At 42.3% G+C, this 14434-nt stretch overlaps 1 protein-coding gene across 11 annotated transcripts in view; it reads left to right on the forward strand.

Moving 5' to 3' along the window:
- FHL2 (four and a half LIM domains 2) overlaps positions 1 to 3516 on the forward strand; it is a 67551-nt gene extending 64035 nt beyond the window's left edge. For all 11 annotated transcript variants that reach the window (XM_049115388.1, XM_035721709.2, XM_049115389.1 and 8 more), the window contains one exon: positions 2911 to 3516. In XM_049115388.1, the coding sequence (XP_048971345.1) occupies positions 2911 to 3062 (152 nt within the window). In that variant the 3' untranslated portion in view covers positions 3063 to 3516. The remainder of the gene's footprint in view (positions 1 to 2910) is intronic.
- Positions 3517 to 14434: the final 10918 nt, after the last annotated feature.

The raw sequence follows: 14434 nt of genomic DNA on the forward strand, positions 1-14434 counted from the left end.
GGACAGATGGCTGTCCTCAAGTCCTGCACATGTGCACCACGCATCACCACACAAACCTGTGACTGGGCTGGAGGGAAAAGAGAATTCTGTAGTGACACAGGAAAAGTTCTGGGATGTGGGATTCCCAGTTCTGCCACATTCAGGTGACTCGTCATCGGCAGATGGTAGGCATGTGTGACATAAACATAGTGGCCTGGCCAAGTGCCATCCCTGTGTAGCGTTGCAGTGTAATCACACGGATGTTTATAACCTCTGTGTGCTTGTCTGTGACTTTCTTTACCCTTAGATCTAGAACTGAGTGCACCTAACTCAACCAACTCACCTGATGTAGGAAGCCCAGGTCACTAAAATAATCCTTTCGTGTGTAATCCAGAGCTCATATTTCCATATAAAACTAATATATGGGGAAAAGAAGCACAGCACTTAAAATTTTCTGTTAACCTACAGATTGAAATCATTAGAGGGAGGAAATGCAGTCTTCCCTCTAACATATTAATCTTGAATGCTGTTTTCATGGTAACTTCTATGGAAGTAAATGTTTATAAAACTAAACTTTATAAAGCAATATAAAGTATCAGATATGTAATGTTATTCTCATGGTAGCACTAGAAAAGGAAAACAACTCTAGGAAAGCAACGGATACTTTCCTCCAAAAGGAGGATTACTTCTCTGAAATGCAGAGACTAATGTTCTGGAACCTACAGAGGAATTTTGAAATTGCAGCTAGAATGTACTCGAGGTCAAATCCCCAAACAATTATAAGAAATTGTGACTTTAGATTTGATGTTTAATAGATCCTTACTTGGCACTTTCTCTCTTCAGCAAAATTTATATGATTTTTGTCAAAAAAAACAAAAAAACCTTAAGTCTTACTTTCCAGTGTTGTGGCCAGTGATACAAAATGTACACATAAATACAGTCGGTCCTCAGTATTCAGAGCCCATATCTGCAAGTTTGCCCACTCACTGACATTTGTAACTCTAAAATCAACACTCGAGTTGCTTTCATGATCATTCCCAGATACCCAGAGAGAGGTGAAACATTGGAATCATCTGACAGGTACACTCCTGGTGGAGGTGGGATGAGGTGACACTGCCTCCTTGTTTCAATTCTCATCTTATAACCAAGGTTCCTTTTCATGGTCCGGTAGTGCCATATTGTTTGCATTTTTGTGCATCTTTTTTGGCAATTTCACTGCTGAAAATGGCTCTCCAGGGGCAGTGCAGACATGCGGTCTGTGTTGCTATGCACAGGCAGGCTGTGAGGTGCCTTGTGGAGAAGATGCATGTTAGATGAGCTCTGTTCAGGCTGGCTGGAGTTCTGGTGCCGTGGGCTGTAAACCTCAAAGAACAATAATTGACTGCCTCTCGCCTTAGGAGGATTCATCCTCCTTAGCCTGCTTTTGGCTCTCATTTCTGTAACTTGCCCCATTGGTTGGCATTTCAAAGAAACTGAAGTTTCTAAAAGGAGGTGGTCCCCTGGGACAGCACCTGACACAGCACCTTCCCCGACATCCTTCTTCATCCTCTTCCTTCAAGTGCTTCTCCTGGCCCCAGATCTCCAGTACAGCAGGACTTATCAGAGGTGAGAGAGGAGAAACACAGTAATGGCGGAAATTCGGGGTCATCCCAGCAGCTTCTTGCGGCTTTTCAGTTGGCTCAGTGCTGGGAAGAAAAACCACTACCTCTCAACTGTTTGGCTTTCCCTGCCCCTAAATCAAATGTTGCCTAAACCTCTGGTTTTCAAACTTGGCTACACATCGGAAACACCTGGGAAGTTTAAAAATTGACTGCTACCTGGGTCATGACTTACTTGGTAGAGGCCACAACCTGGGTGATTGTTGAAGTTTGAAAAGCTTTGGTCTCTAACTAGCTGAAGGGGATTAGCTAGAAGGTCTCCCCCCGCTGGAAGACTTAATGCCCCACAACAGCCTAGCCAATTCAGTTACAGAAGGAATGAGCTGTTCTCATGCTAGTCTGAGACTTCAAGCCATTATAAATGGGGTGGTCAGTGTGGTTACTTTCTTTTGACTGTGGTAGATCTAACCATTATTTCTGGAAAGAACACTTTGTAATTGGAATTCATGATTCAGATTTCACCAGAATAACCGTGTGTACTTGATTTCAATTTATTTCAGGTGGCTCAATGGCAGGACAAAGCAACCATATTGTAATAGGCAGCCAAGGTACCTTAAACATTTGACAAGAATTAGTCACCAAACAAGAGTCAGGCACTGAACCTAGTTACTACTTTCTTTTTTTTGTTGTTACTACTTTTCTTATTTAAAATATAAAATGGCCTTCTCTGCTGCCCATGCATCATAACGCATTCCTGCCCACCTTAACAGCCTGCCTTCCCCCCTTACACCTATGTTCATGCTTCTGTAGCTTATTTTGATATTCCCTCTGCGAGAATGTGCATACCCCCTCCCCCCCACATTCACATGCCATTTCTTTGGTGAGGCCTTTCCTGGCCATTCTGGAGAATATTTGTATTTTCCTTTTCCCCCCTCCCTTCAGCACCTTATTCATTAAATCATGACATATTCGAGCACCAGATGTGAGTGAAGTGAAGGAATAAGAGAAATCAGCTCCATTTCTCCTGGAGTTTCATTCTGGGGGAACGAACAAATAGACCCTCTCATCCCTCCATAATGGTAGCACTGATCATGGAGATTGGGAGCCAGTGATATATGTGTTCCTGCTGACACTTATGAACTCCTCACTGCAGTCCAGGGAATCTGATTTACAGGCGGATCCCCAGAACCCAGCCATTGGAAACTCAACACTCTCCAGGCCACACAGTCTAGCTTGGAAATGGATCAACCTGCTTCAGTCCTGGGGATCTGGTTCTAAGTAGTTGTGCTCCCTTTCTCTTTCTACCTCGGTGTCTTTTTTTCTCTGTTAACAGGACTTGGTGGCACAAAGTACATCTCCTTTGAGGAACGGCAGTGGCATAATGATTGTTTTAATTGTAAGAAGTGCTCCCTCTCCCTGGTGGGGCGAGGCTTCCTCACAGAAAGAGATGACATCCTGTGCCCTGACTGTGGGAAAGACATCTGAAGCCCACGCAGCTGCTTGCAACACACATGGATTTATACACTCTCGTTGTCAACCAGGCAGTATTGTGTCTGGTCTCCACCGACCACATTGAGACTTTCTTCTTGTGCTTCTCAGTGATACTCACATTTGTTTAAACCCTTGAATCCTTTGTACTAGTTCAATCCCAGGGAAGGAGGAAACCCTTATGTAAACCCTCAGTGGGAAGATGGTTTTGAATTTTTGTAATCAAGCAAGGCAAATCCAAGTGTAAAAATCCCTTTTGAATGACATCTTTATAAATGTATCTTTCTTTTGCTGCGTATTTAATTTTTAAGTGCAATTAACATGTCGCGAACTCGAGTTTTTTAAACTACATGAGATAATGAAGAATGGGCATTTACAACTATGTAACTTCCTGTCATGTAAGACCTGGAGCAAGATTATATAGCTTGCAATAAAGTTATCCAGAACAAAATCCTTGGCCACACACAGTGTGCGAAGTAATGATTAAACACTGAAGTTCTGCGCATTGTGGTAAAAAGCACTTTATCGTATGTTCCACTGATCACTGTATGAAGTGCAAGTTCAGACGGGCTGGGTTGGCATTCACGGAGGTCCACCACACCTTTTCCTTCAAAGAAAGCCTTCTGTCAGCACCACAACCTCTTCCTTGCTTTTCATTCCTCTCTCCCAAACCCTTTTATGTCTCAATGCTCTGCATTGGATGCAGTGACATAGGCTCCAGAATATGAGCAGCAGAATATAAACTAATGACAGTGAGGACAGTTGTGGGTGTCACTTTTAATATTGCTCGACGCTTTCCCCTTACCATGGGTCCTTACCCTACCCTGACCTGCCTTCTCATCCATAAAGTGAAGGACCACAAAAGAATACGAGCACCTCAAGGCCAGAGATGACCTCTTGTTCGTCTGTGTGTGCTCAATACCCAAGCAATTTAGGGCATGCTTTGGAAGCCTTCAGTCTTTCTGAAAGGAGAGAAAGGAAAGAGAAAATCACAGCTATAAAGATGCGAGCTCCTAGTTTGACATTGGTCTGCCAAACCATCTGTGAAAGCATATACGATTGGAAAGCACTGAGCCAATTTATGACCTAGGGCATTGCATATTTCTCTTTTCAGAATGCTAACAATAGTGACGTCTGTCCTTAGTTTTCCAAGTGCAGTACCAAAAGCGATAGGCCGTGCAGCAGAAGAATCTGGTGGACATCAGGTCTCACCCATGCTGAGCACGCTTGAAGTCAGTTTCTCAATCTGAGTACTGGACCATGTGACAGGTGTCTGACGATGTCTGAGACGGGCCTTCTGAGAACTCCATGGCTCATTAGTTATTTTGCCTTGTCCTACTTTGTATTATAAAAGTGAAAGCATTCAAAACAAAAAGGTAAACACTTTGTAAATTTCACTGTGGAACACCTTACCTGTTCTTGTTAGATCCTCAGATACACTGGATGCACCCAACCTTAAATTAATGGTAGGGGGAGTTCCACTTCTAGTAACTAGCTCCTACTGGACTCCAGTAACCTTCTGGACAAAATATTTTTAAAACTTGAAAACACTGGAGCATGACCCGAAGCAGGAATATTTGGGTGGGGGGGTAGGTTTCCCATTTTTATTGCTTTTACACAAGGGCAGGCCCTAAAAAGGGAGCTAAAACTCTGTTACAAAGCCTGCAGTCTGGGGGCACCTGGTGGTTGAGTGTCTGCCTTTGGCTCAGGTCATGATCCTGGGGCCCTGGGATGGAGTACCAGATCGGGTTCCTGGCAGGGAGGCTGCCTCTCTCTGTCTCTCATGAATAAATAAATAAAATCTTTATTTAAAAAAAAAAAAAAAAAAAGGAAAGAAAGAAAATCTGCAATCTTCCTGGCTTGAAGAACCAGAGGCCAGAGCTTGGGACAAATAACCTTTGGAAAGTTAAGAGGGAAAATTGTATGAAAAAGAACCCCAAGGGGGATCCCTGGGTGGCTCAGCAGTTTGGTGCCTGCCTTTGGCCCAGGGCGTGATCCTGGCATCCCAGGATGGAGTCCCATGTTGGGCTCCCTGCATGGAGCCTGCTTCTCCCTCTGCCTGTGTCTCTGCCCCTCTATCTCTCTGTGTCTCTCATGAATAAATAAAATCTTAAAAAAAAAAAAAAGAAAGAAAAAGAAAAAGAACCCCAAGTTCTTTGTATGAAAGCCCTACCAATCCCTGGCTGACAACTTAACCACACACACAGAGGCTAGACTCCAAGCAGTCCAGCCAAGGCTCACAAAACAGTGGGTGGGAGTTCAGGATGGTGGTATGCAGAGCTCAGTGACTGTCTTCCCAGTGTGACAACCATTTAACTGGGAAAATTGTGTGTGTGTGTGTGTGTATAGACATACCAAATAAATACCTTCAAATCTTGGAAACTTACCTAAAGGCATGCAGCAAATGGAGAAACATTCAGGAAAATCCACATGTTAATAAGAAGAATGACAGTCTGTGGCCCTTGAGCCATGGACCTCCAGTTTCACGGGACAGAAGCTCTACTCTGGCAAGTGCAGTCAAGAAGGAAAGACCTAAAAAAAAAAAAAAAAAAAAAAAAAAAAAGAAGGAAAGACCTACTGGTCTAGGGCTGTGCCCCAGGCATGACAGTCTGAAAATTCTGGGGCTCTGATCACTCCTGTTCCAGCCTGCCCATAGGGAGGAGGCTCCACATAAAGAGGGCAATCTGAGAAGACTAGAGGCTACCATGCTCCCAGGAATAGGCCTGTGTGAAAACATTTATTAGGATATTGGCACACTCTGCTGAGAAGAATCCCAGTCTTCCCTATCCAGCACCTACTTATAGAGGAGGGCTCCTCCTGGGGAAGCAGGACATTGACCAGCGCCCAGGTGTGGGTGGGAGTGGCAGCTCTGAACTAATACATCAGCAGCTCTGCAGGAAGGGACTGTTTGGTACCAAGAATGGAGGAATCTGTGCCTAAGGGGATTATCAGAAATAATTAAGATCTTGGTGGCAAGCAGTTGAGAGGGGGCTGCTAGCTATGTGATACTAGCAGCAAAAAGCAAAATGACAGACTAGTCCAAAGCTTCACAGAACCAGGTGAAGAGATGGCTAGGAGGAGCCGCCTGGGAGTCCAGGAGACTGTGGGCATGGACTGGACAACACCCACTCAGAAGTAAACAGAGAGGGACACGGAGTGGACTTGAAAGCATTGTCTAAGCCGCACACACACCATCAGCAAAGGACAGAAGTCTTATTAGCTCAAAGTGCTTAAGCAGAACCTCTCACCACACACTGGCCAAACATATAAACATCTTCAAGGAATTTTTTTTTTCTTCAAGGAATTAAAGGAACATGTATGATAGTAATTCTCATCAAATAGAGAACACCAATAGAGGGATAAATGTTATAAAAGAATCAGATGGAAATTCTGGAATTTAAAAGTATAATCACCAAAATGGCAAATTCACTGGAGAGGATCAATAGCACAATTGAGAGAAGAAAAAAAAAATCAGTTCACAAAAAAATCAGTGAACATTATTTCAACACAGAAATTATGAAATTTGAAAAATGAGGAAAATGAAAAATTAACAACCTTAGAGCACTGTGAGATGCCATTAAGTGAATCAACATATGCCTAATGGGAGCATCAGGAGAGGAGACAGAAAAGGGACAGAAAAAATTATTTTTTAAGAATGTCTGAAAACTTCCAATTTGATGAAAATTTTTTGTAATTTAAGAACACATTCCAGGGGATCCCTGGGTGGCGCAGCGGTTTAGCGCCTGCCTTTGGCCCAGGGCGCAATCCTGGAGGCCTGGGATCGAATCCCACATCAGGCTCCGGGTGCATGGAGCCTGCTTCTCCCTCTGCCTATGTCTCTGCCTCTCTCTCTCTCTCTCTGTGACTATCATAAATAAATAAAAATTAAAAAAAAAATTAAAAACACATTCCAAGAGCACCTGGGTGGCTCAGTGAGCTAAGCATCTGCCTTCAGTCCTGGGAAGTTCCCTACTCAGCCAGATACTTGCTTCTCCCTCTCCCTTTGCCACTCCACCTTCATGCTCTCTCTCAAATAAATAAATAGAAATCTTAAACACACAAACATCCAAGAAACTGGACAAGCTTGGAGAAGAGAGTTTGAAGTTTGAGTCCAACCACACACAAAAGCCTAGTCTTATCTCCAGCCTGGCCCTACTGAGCTCTCTATCAGTCGGGAATCATGACACTGCATGGTATTTCTGACTGGCTGTATGACAATCGTTTTTATTAAGCAAGACTTTTTATTAAATTGCGAAATAAAACATACATAGAAGCTCATAATAAAAGGTGTTAGCAGGTAAAACTATAGAGATAGAAGTCAGAATAGTGGTTACCTCTCTAGGAAGGGACATGAGAGAAGCTTCTGGAATGCTGGAAATAGTCTGTACTGTGGTTGGTAAACTATGGTCCATGGCCAAAACCTGCACACTGCCTGTTTTCCTAAACAGTTTTATTGGAACATGGCCATCCATGCCTATTCATTTACCCATCATGGCCAAAAGACATTCTTACTATCTGGCTTTTTACACAAAGTTTGCACCCTTGCTCTATTTCTTGATTGGGATAGTGGTTACATATTTAGGCATACAGATTTTTAAAACTTTACAGTATTTTATGATACCTCAATAAAAATTAAAATATGTATGTTATGTAGTGCCGTGCACTGGACAGTTATTTTAAAACTTACCTTTTTCTTGAAACAAAGCAAACTTGCTTGCTCTTTATGTGGCTATTTTAATACATGAAAGCTCTGAGGGTCTGTTTGTACCACCTGGTGTTTCTATTGACCGTCATGCTTGGTACCATGTTTCCTTGGATGGTTGGATAATTTTAACTAGTGCTAGTCACTGACTCTGACAAATGATCTGTGGGGATTTCCTCAGGCTCAGGATGAGCCTGTCTTCCCTCAAGATGATTTCTACCTGCCCCTGCCACATGCCTTCTCCAGGAACAACTTCCAGGTCACTTCCTGTGTGTCTCTCACCATCCTGGGGTATCAAGAGTGGCCACGAATCTGAGAGCCGGCTCACATGTTTCTAGCCTCCACCACATCTCTTCCTATTTTCCTGTCCTTTCTTCTTTTCCTTTCCTCTTGTCTTCCCTCCCTCAGCAGGGCAGGTTTACTTCTAACTTACCTTGACCACATGGGATTGCTCTTTGGGTAAACCTAATAGCTCTGACCCCAAACAAAGCAAATAAAATAAACATCGTTAATTCCTGTCTTGGAAACACAGTCTACAATACTGAGACTTACATTGATCTTACCTCCTATTTTAGTACCTTGGAGCTTTGATTTAAAATGCCTACCTATCTTGTAGAACAGATTATATATTTATTAGAATTATATACTTAAACTTTACGGTAATAATATTTAGGATATTGCAAAAAAATTTTTTTAAAGATTTTATTTATTCATTCATGAGAGATACACACACAGAGAGAGGCAGAGACACAGGCAGAGGAAGAAGCAGGCTCCATGCCGGGAGCCTGATGTGGGACTCAGTCCTGGAACTCCAGGATCACACCCTGGGCTGAAGGCAGGCACTAAACCACTGAACCGCCCAGGCATCCCAGGATATTGTAGAACTCATAATAAACTAGTCTACTTTCAACCCAAACCATAAAAACCCAGTCACCACAGTAACTGAAAGCAAACAGTTTTCCTTATGAGGCAGTCAGTCACCTCTTGGGGGAAGTCGTCAAAAAGAAGGGCCTGCCAATTGACACAGGAGCTGGACCCAGGCACTTGGAGGCTCCTCACCCTCTCCTCTGTCCCTGGAATGTGGAAACTAGCTGGCCTTCCCGCGCCTGGAGGCTGCTCCAAGGACACAGCCTTGAGCTAGTGAGGTGGTTGAGAACACCTACACATTATATGTGAATGAACCCAGTTAAGGCCTCTTTATGAACTTTTAAGGTTTGGAGGGTGGATACAGGGATCCATTTATCCTGCTGCCACCCAAAAGAAGCCTCATATGTAACTAAAACTGCCACCTCCAAACCTGGAGTGGCCTGCCTCTCCTCAGGCTCTCCCAACCCTTCTGTAAGGGAGACGATTTCAGATTACACCCGGGCAGCTCCCACTCCCACACTCTTGAGATGGTTACCACTCACATCACCTCGCATTGACCTTGAACATCACAAGCAGCTCAGTCAATGTATCTGCTCTGATACAAAGAGCCCAGGAACGAGGCTGATTACAGTACCGTCTCAACATTGTCCTTAGTGACAGCTTAATCTCTGGGAAAACCTCAAAGAAGTGTCTGTGAAAGGCCTCAGTGTTGTTGGTAAAGCAGAACTCAGGAGACGGGAGCAGAGAGAGCCTTGTGGTCAACACAGGTGAAGCCAGAGTATATTTAGAACACATCACTGACTCCCCACAAATGGACGCCACCCAATCTCTCAGCAGACAGCTGCCCTCAAGTCACAAATCAGCCTAATTAATAAGCCCTCATTCCCTTTGAGAAGATTTTTTTTTTTAATTAGCTACACTAAAGCAGAATAAAAGTGAAATTAACTTGTGCCTCAGTGAATCATATTCCTTTGGGAAATGGAAATATATAAAATACTAAGTCAATTCTCAATTATCACTAGTGATGCCCATTCACACTTGAGGGCACCTCTTATCTGCCACCTGGCCACTAACTGACAGACCAAGGGCTCTAGGATCAGTTGAAGGTAGAAATAGAGGGAAATCCGATCTGTAAGAGACTTGAGGGTCAGAGAGAAATCTGCCTCCTGACAGAGGAGGAAATAGGAGTGCAGAAAGAATAAAGCTTACTCAAGACTACACAGAGGCCAATCTGCTAGAACCCAGGTCTCGACTCATAGCTCACTGTCCATTCTGAGAATTTTCTGATGGCAGCAAAAAAACAGCTGCCACACATTTTTATAATACTTCCATCTCTTCTTTCCAGCAGCCAAGTTGACTGCACTTTTGAATAACTGCTTTTCTAAAAGCTGGCACTGTTGTATACTTTATTCCCAGGACGAGGTGGGAGGTGGCTTCCAGAAAGGGACCTACCCCTGGTTTCATGCAGAAGAGCAAGAGATCTAGGTTTCAGTTGCTGTTCTACCACCGACAAACTGCATGCCTTTAGAGGAGTCACTCTTCCTACAGGCCTCAGCTTCCTCTTTTGTAAAATCAGAATGTTGGATTAGATTGTATTTACAGATGAATAACCTCCGCTAGAGAAGAATTAGAAAAATCCGTAATAGGATTTACTTGATGAATTTCAGGGAGGGCATTCTATCTAAAATAAAACAGAAATTATTTTCTTACATGTAGAGATGATTATGGGGGAAATGCCACCTCTGACTACATGTTTTTTTCTGAAACACTGAGAAAATATCCAGGTAACGCATATGCCAAAATGTACATAAACTGAGAAACTGACCTTTTTAAGAGTGGCAAAGAAACAAATAAAAGCCTTTCACAAAAATAAAAGCAGTGTAACTTCATCTCCAGACACCTATTAGCAGTTACACAATTAGAAGCAGATGAATAAAAAAATTTCCCAGGACCAAAACAAATGGACAAACAGCGACAACAAAAAAACATAAACAGGCTCATAGATACAGAGAACAAATAGATAGTTGCCAGTGGGGAGATGGGGAAAACAGGTGAAGGGGACTAAGAGGTACAAACTTAGTCCATCGTGCAGGTGTAATTACAGCACAGGGAATACGGTCAATAATATTGTAGTAACGTTGTATGGTGACTATACTCACTGTGAGCATCTCCTAATATACATAATTTCTTAGCACTGCTGTACACTTGAAACTAATTTAGGTCAACTATTTGAAAAGAAACAAAACCCGGGCCTCTCTTGCTTCTGCCCTACTTTCTCCTCCCCATCAGAGGTAGCAAGGAGGTCAGAACACAGGAGAGGCTCCTGCTCAGGCGCCCCCCACCATGCAAGGCCACATCCACACATGTGAGGCCTTCAACTACCCAATCCAACACCACCCTGTTTTGATTTGTTTCAAATAAACAGAGGTCGTGTTAAATAGTTTTTTTTTTTTTTTAAGATTTTATTTATTTATTAGTGAAAGACACAGAGAGAGAGAGGGAGAGGCAGAGACACAGGCAGAGGGAGAAGCAGGCTCCACACAGGGAGCCCGGCGTGGGCTTTGATCCCGGGTCTCCAGGATCAGGCCCTGGGCTAAAGGCGGTGCTAAACCGCTGAGCCACCGGGCTGCCCCGTGTTAAATAATTCTTTAAAAAAAAAATTCCCCTGGTTCCAAGGGGATCTTCTAAGAGAAAAATCCATTCTGTTTTGAGTGGGCTTCTTCAGGTTTCAAGGAATTAAAAACATTAACGAGCAAACTAGTACACAGATTACTGTTGACTTTAATTATTAAACGTTCTTCAGATTCCTTCTCAAGTTACTTGAATATTTAGACCGAAATCATTGGGATTAATAAAAGGATAAAGCCCCTTGAGAGCAGGGACCATGTCTTATTCCGACTCCTTGAGTGTGAAAATACAGTACACACCTATTGAATGAATGATATGTTTTTCCAGGGAGTTTATTTCGTTTGTGATTTAAAAAACAGAGAAGTTATCTTGACATTCTCTTTTTCATTAAAATGGTAAAACTGCAAACATATTTTTTAAGCCAGATGACTTAAATGACACTAGAAATGAGAAGAATCTGTAAGAATAAAGGCGAAAAGAATTACACATATAAGTACTGCACTCTAGTTGATCAAAGCGGTCTTGTGCCCAGGTCCAGGTTAACAACTCTGCAGCTGCTATACGTATGTCCTGGAATTGGACAATGAAATAAATGGACAGTGGACAGTGGGAGCCAGATTTATCACTGTTGGGGTGGGAAGTTACAGACAAGCAAAGGAAGTCTAGAATGACCCACAGGGCAATGGATTCAAGTTGGAGACACTAGTATGAACTCACATTTGGCTTACTGTCAATAGTTATATATAGAAATATTTATAGACCTGTATATACAGGGTTAGTATACACACATACATATTTCCTTGCTCTGTCACCCCACTTGCTTTCTAATATCATTCTTCAGTAAAAGGAACCAAGGCTCCGTGGAGAAGTGGCTGAGTTTAGACTGGGGCAGGAAACACACAGGATGAACCTAGAGCACCTGGAAGTGTAGAAAGTAAGGAAGTGCTCAGAAGAAACCACAATGATGAGGTAAGTCAAAGGGACATAGGAGCCAACTGGAAATGTTTCCCATGGCCAAAGCTGGAACAATATATGAAAAAAAGGCATTGGATTATAAAATAACCCAAAGAATAAGTTCCGAGTCCACACTGACATAAATTATTAAATAAACAAAGAACAAATATGCACAGAATTACAAGTAATTTATGTAGCTACGTTGCCCATAAGGTGGAGCCTAATTCCCTACTCAAGTCTTCCTTCCAAAGAGTAGTGTGAGAGGAGGAAAAAGAGTAGCTCTATGTTAACCTGACTGACATACAGTATGTCAGCCAGGTGACCAAGAATAACCTCAAAAGCAGTAAGTCATGTTGACAGTATATACGCTTCATATGGGATGAAAGTTGCACTTCACCTCTGTGAGGTTCTCTCCAAAATCCATAACCCCAGTCTGATCATTAGAAAAACATAAGTCATATTCAAACTGATATCTAACCAGCATGCCTAGATTCGAGATATCTAACCAGTATGCCTCAGAACTGCTAAGGTCATCAAAAATTCAAGGGGAGTCTGGGAAACTGTCACAGCCAAGAGGAGTCCAGAGTACTAAAATATAAGGTGGTGTCCTAGATGGCATCATGGGATAGGAAAAGCAACATTACGTAAAAACTTAGCAAATATGAGTAAAGTTATGGACTTAGCCGACAAAAATGTGCCAGTATGATTCACTTCCATGAACGTACCATACCAGTGTGTATCAGTAATGGGGGAAACCCAGTGTGTGGTATATGAGAACTCTCTATACTATCTTCCGTAAAATAAATCGTCTATTTTTTTAGTTTATTTTTAAAAATTATATAGGATACAACAAAGTTTAACCAGATGTGGTATTTTTAGTTATTATTTTGAATATTATATGAAAATATTTTCATGTTATTTTATGAAAAGTATCTTTTGCCATGATTGGTATTTTAGTCTCCTAATATTTGTTAGTCAAAGAAATATAAATATTTTAGTTAAACTGAAAAACAAAAAAACTTGGATAATTTTATCAGAAGAAGAATAGTTCAGAGCTATTCTATATTACTTAGCTAGTCTTATTTGTTTTTTGGTTAAACTAAATGCTTGGTTAAGTCTGAACATAGTTAACAGCTTCCAACTGGTTACAGAATCAAATCAAAAGTCCTTACCATGGCCCAGGTAAGATCCTACATAATCTGGGCTGCTGCCTACCTGCTTTGGCCTCATTTAATATACACTTCCCTGCTCTATTCACTGATCGGAGCCGTACGTTTTTTTCTGGTCTAAAAATCCTCTTAAGCGTCAGGGCTTTCACTCTGCTCTTGTCTGGTATGTTAGATAATGCTGGGTAGCAAACCATCCCCAACACTTAATGTGGCTTAATGCAATTCCTATTCTGTTCAGTGAGGATTCCCTGAGTCAGTTATTTAGGCTGGTCTCACTGGGGACACTCATGGAGCTGTGGTGTGCTGGCAGCTGGAATGGGAATGGGGGGCTAAGTCCTATCTAGAGGTTAGAGCTGCTTGCTGGATGGTTTTCTAGCAGGCTTTTTCAGGTGGCTGCAGCAGCGGTCCCAGAGAGCATTTGATGAAAGCAAATTACAAGGCCAGTCCATATTCAAGCAGTGGGAAAGAGACTCCATCTCTGATGGAAGGAGCAACGAAGAATATGTAGACATTTAACATCTACCATATGTAAGATGCTTTTCCTGAAAGCTTTCCGAAACTGTCTCCCCTTAAAAATCATCTTTTCACAGAGGCCGTTCCTAACCACTATTACATTTAAGGTAGCTCTTCAACCTCCATTCCCCATCTCTCATTATTTCATTTCTCGGTTTGATTTTCTGTCATTACAATTATCCATTATTTCATTGAGCAGAAACGTAATTGACTCACATCTTTATTTTTTCTGCCACAATAGGATAGACAACTAGGTTTAAGAACTGAAGAGCAGGGCAACCCTGGTGGCTCAGTGGTTTAGCACTGCCTTCGGCCCTGGGTGTGATCCTGGAGACCTGGGATCAAGTCCCACAAGGGCTCCCTGCATGGAGCCTGCTTCTCCCTCTGCCTGTGTCTCTTCCTCTCTCTCTCTCTGTGTCTTTCATGAATAAATTAGAGCAAATCTTAAAAAAAAAAAAAAAAAAAAGAAAGAAAGAAAGAAAGAACAAGAGCAAAGCACTTCAGTAAAAAGCACTTTAGTAAAAACAATGTCAACG

The sequence above is a fragment of the Canis lupus genome, chromosome 10, assembly GCF_003254725.2.
Source record: "Canis lupus dingo isolate Sandy chromosome 10, ASM325472v2, whole genome shotgun sequence".
Classification (NCBI taxonomy): domain Eukaryota; kingdom Metazoa; phylum Chordata; class Mammalia; order Carnivora; family Canidae; genus Canis; species Canis lupus.